Source organism: Cyclospora cayetanensis, unplaced genomic scaffold (assembly GCF_002999335.1).
Source record: "Cyclospora cayetanensis isolate NF1_C8 unplaced genomic scaffold, CcayRef3 CcayRef3_contig_518, whole genome shotgun sequence".
Classification (NCBI taxonomy): Eukaryota; Apicomplexa; class Conoidasida; order Eucoccidiorida; family Eimeriidae; genus Cyclospora; species Cyclospora cayetanensis.
Window position 1 is genome coordinate 239 of NW_020312501.1, and position 2627 is coordinate 2865.

Consider the following 2627-nt stretch of genomic DNA (forward strand, 5'->3'; position numbering starts at 1 on the left):
CCATTTCCGACTGACAAAACGCCGCTGCGTGAAGGAGGACTGTTGCCTGACCATAAACCCATTTTAAAAGCGATTTCCCAAGGATCAAAACATTAAATACTCTAAATGGCTTCCCGCGAATGTCAGGAGCAGATACCACTTTTGCCTAGCAGAATGCCCAAAAATGTCCAGATACTCCTCAAAGTACAGAAAGACAGGAATTCTTCACAGTTGAACTGCTCTCCAGGGTAAAGTGCGAATTCAGCGTGGCAGTGTGGGCCATGAGGTGTGGGGGGCTGCGGGTGTTTTGTGCTGGGTATAGATCTCGCTGATATATTCAGCACAAGACTGTGGAATGGATATAATTTTTACTAAATGGTCCAAAACTTTATCTTTTATTGTTTTCCGTGATTAAGGTCTCCTTGTACCCGAGGAAGGTAGCTACTACATACAAACAGGGGGAGCGCTCAATTCGAGCGTTTCCCCGCTACGGGATGTTTTTGTAACATCTTCATCCGTACGTAAACACCGCACGCTCTGGGTTAGAATGATTGTTATTTGAAAATGAGTCTACATGCATCGACCAGCACCAGTTTCAGATAGTCTTTAGTTTCCACGGCTATGGCATAGGAGGTACGCGCTGATTAGGGGGCTTTAGGTCTTATTCAAGCTGTTTACTCGTTGTTCCTCAAATGGATACTAACGCACTGATGGGCCTGCACTTCCCTAGTTACCATTAGTACCAGTCAGTACCAGGGTAGTCGCAACGCCACGTGTAACGCTGCAGGTAACTGGCTAAGCTGCACTTGAGCGCTTTCCACCACGTTAGTTATGTTTGGCTCGGCATTGGTAAGGATTTGAGCATTTGCTTGTCCGATCTTATATCTTACTTGGTGCAGAGTACTGCTAGCTCCATACAAATAGATGCAGTGCCATCAAAAACGCCGCTGCACAACCAGCAAGCGGGCGTTCGAACCCTGGGTGCTCCGCAATCTCACTCACTCCGCGTGCAACAGCCCATGTGAAGTTCGTAAGGATTTGCCAATGCAAGTCAACAGGTGGACATGCACAAGAGTGTTCCGGTAGCTCTGAACCACGTTGAAGCCTGCGATTCACTCCCTCCTACGAGTGCATGCAGGAAGGAATATGGTCCACGACCGCGCAGTACATAGGAAGAACGAACTGTGACTAGGCAACATAAAAAATGTAAAACGTCATAATGAAGAAACGCAAATGTTGGGGCCTAAAAGAAAAAACAAAAAATTATCCTTTCCCGTGCAGGTGCAGGAAAGTTCCTTGAGACGCGAAACCACCCGCAAGCGTGTACCTCCATGCGGGGTACAAAAGTTCCCAGGGTAGGCACTGCGGATGATTTAGTATGGATTGATTTTAGCACCAAACCAGCAAGAACCACCAAATGGGCCCGAGTCAGCTATTCTGCTTGCTCAGATGCCGACTTCCTGTGGCATGCATACCCATGTGCAGATCTTTGTGTGTACGCTTTGCTTATGGACTTGGGACTGCTGTAATTCAGGTCGCTTTTTCCAGCATGTGGATCGGAGCCATGATATTTGCCTTGTTTGTCTCCACGATGCAGCCATCCATTACCATTTCACCAATGATGAAGTGGGCCTTTTCCAAGTGGAACATGATGTCCAATTCGCATACGTTCTCGAAGAATCTGTCAAGCGTTTCGACAAGACAATGAATGAGTTCCAGGATTGCGAGTTCGTTTACCTCTGGCTCATCTAGCAGCCCAACAATGAAGTACAGACTCGCATACCTGAATGGCCGCAAACACCACACATTGCGGGTCACAACACACACAGATATAACCACTAATTGCTTTCAAGACAATGAATTAAATAATCCTGAGAAGCATCATTACAGCGTAATTTCTAGTGTTGTACCACCATCGCATATACGCTACCCAGGCTGTGCGTGAGCTGCAACAATACCCTATACCCACGGGAGCTTTCTGGCACTTTATCCCAGGTGATAAGCAGATGACCAACTCATGAGTATGCTTAGCACTACAGATGATATGTCAGGATAGACAGTTGACTTACCGTCTGTAGACAACCTTATACTGGCGATACTGTATGAAGGAGCATTGGTTCTCCGAGCGAGATAGGCACTTTCGGATCAACTCTCCCTCCAAAGCGGCACGTTCCGAGACCTCCAGCAACTCGTAGTACTGTGATAATCTTGTCTGACCTTGCTTGTTGACCATTAATATGAAGCGAATCATTTTCAAGCGGCAGAATTACCTCTAGCACTATTGCCCTGTCAGGCCACGGGCGCGCCTCCGCTCAGCACCCACAAAGAGCGCCTTTCTTCACTAGTTGCAATCAGAAATTTACAAGCATGCATCATGTGGAGCAGGAGGATAAGGAACAACCATGGAGGAGCTAGCTGTTAGTCATCCTGAAACAGACACGGCTACAGCCCCACAAGAACCAGGACATGTCTGCAGCTTTCTAACTACTCAGGGTTCCACCTTCAAAAATTTTGCGTCATTTTACTAAAATTTAGATGGGCATATTCCAAAAACACTGTGTGTATCCCTGCATATACCCCGTGAATTTTTGTTTTGTACCCGAGCACAGTGCGTAGCTCAAAAGCCAATGCATCCCTGCGTTTCGAGA

At 46.9% G+C, this 2627-nt stretch overlaps 1 protein-coding gene across 1 annotated transcript; it reads right to left on the bottom strand.

Annotated features, from left to right (window-relative positions):
• Positions 1-1509: 1509 nt before the first annotated feature.
• Positions 1510-2230, bottom strand: LOC113146706 (AP-4 complex subunit sigma-like). Its single transcript, XM_026334873.1, has 2 exons — positions 2049-2230; positions 1510-1762 (listed from the first exon to the last, which is right to left on the bottom strand). The coding sequence occupies exons 1-2, from the start codon at positions 2228-2230 to the stop codon at positions 1510-1512; spliced, it is 435 nt and encodes a 144-aa protein (XP_026190658.1).
• Between the last annotated feature and the right edge of the window lie 397 nt (positions 2231-2627).

Excerpts from the sequence above, each read along its gene's own strand:
- LOC113146706 (XM_026334873.1), bottom strand. The coding sequence starts at position 2,230 with ATGATTCGCTTCATATTAATGGTCAACAAGCAAGGTCAGACAAGATTA. Across the intron at positions 1,763-2,048 it reads TATAAGGTTGTCTACAGACG|GTATGCGAGTCTGTACTTCA; the intron begins GTAAGTCAACTG and ends GCGGCCATTCAG.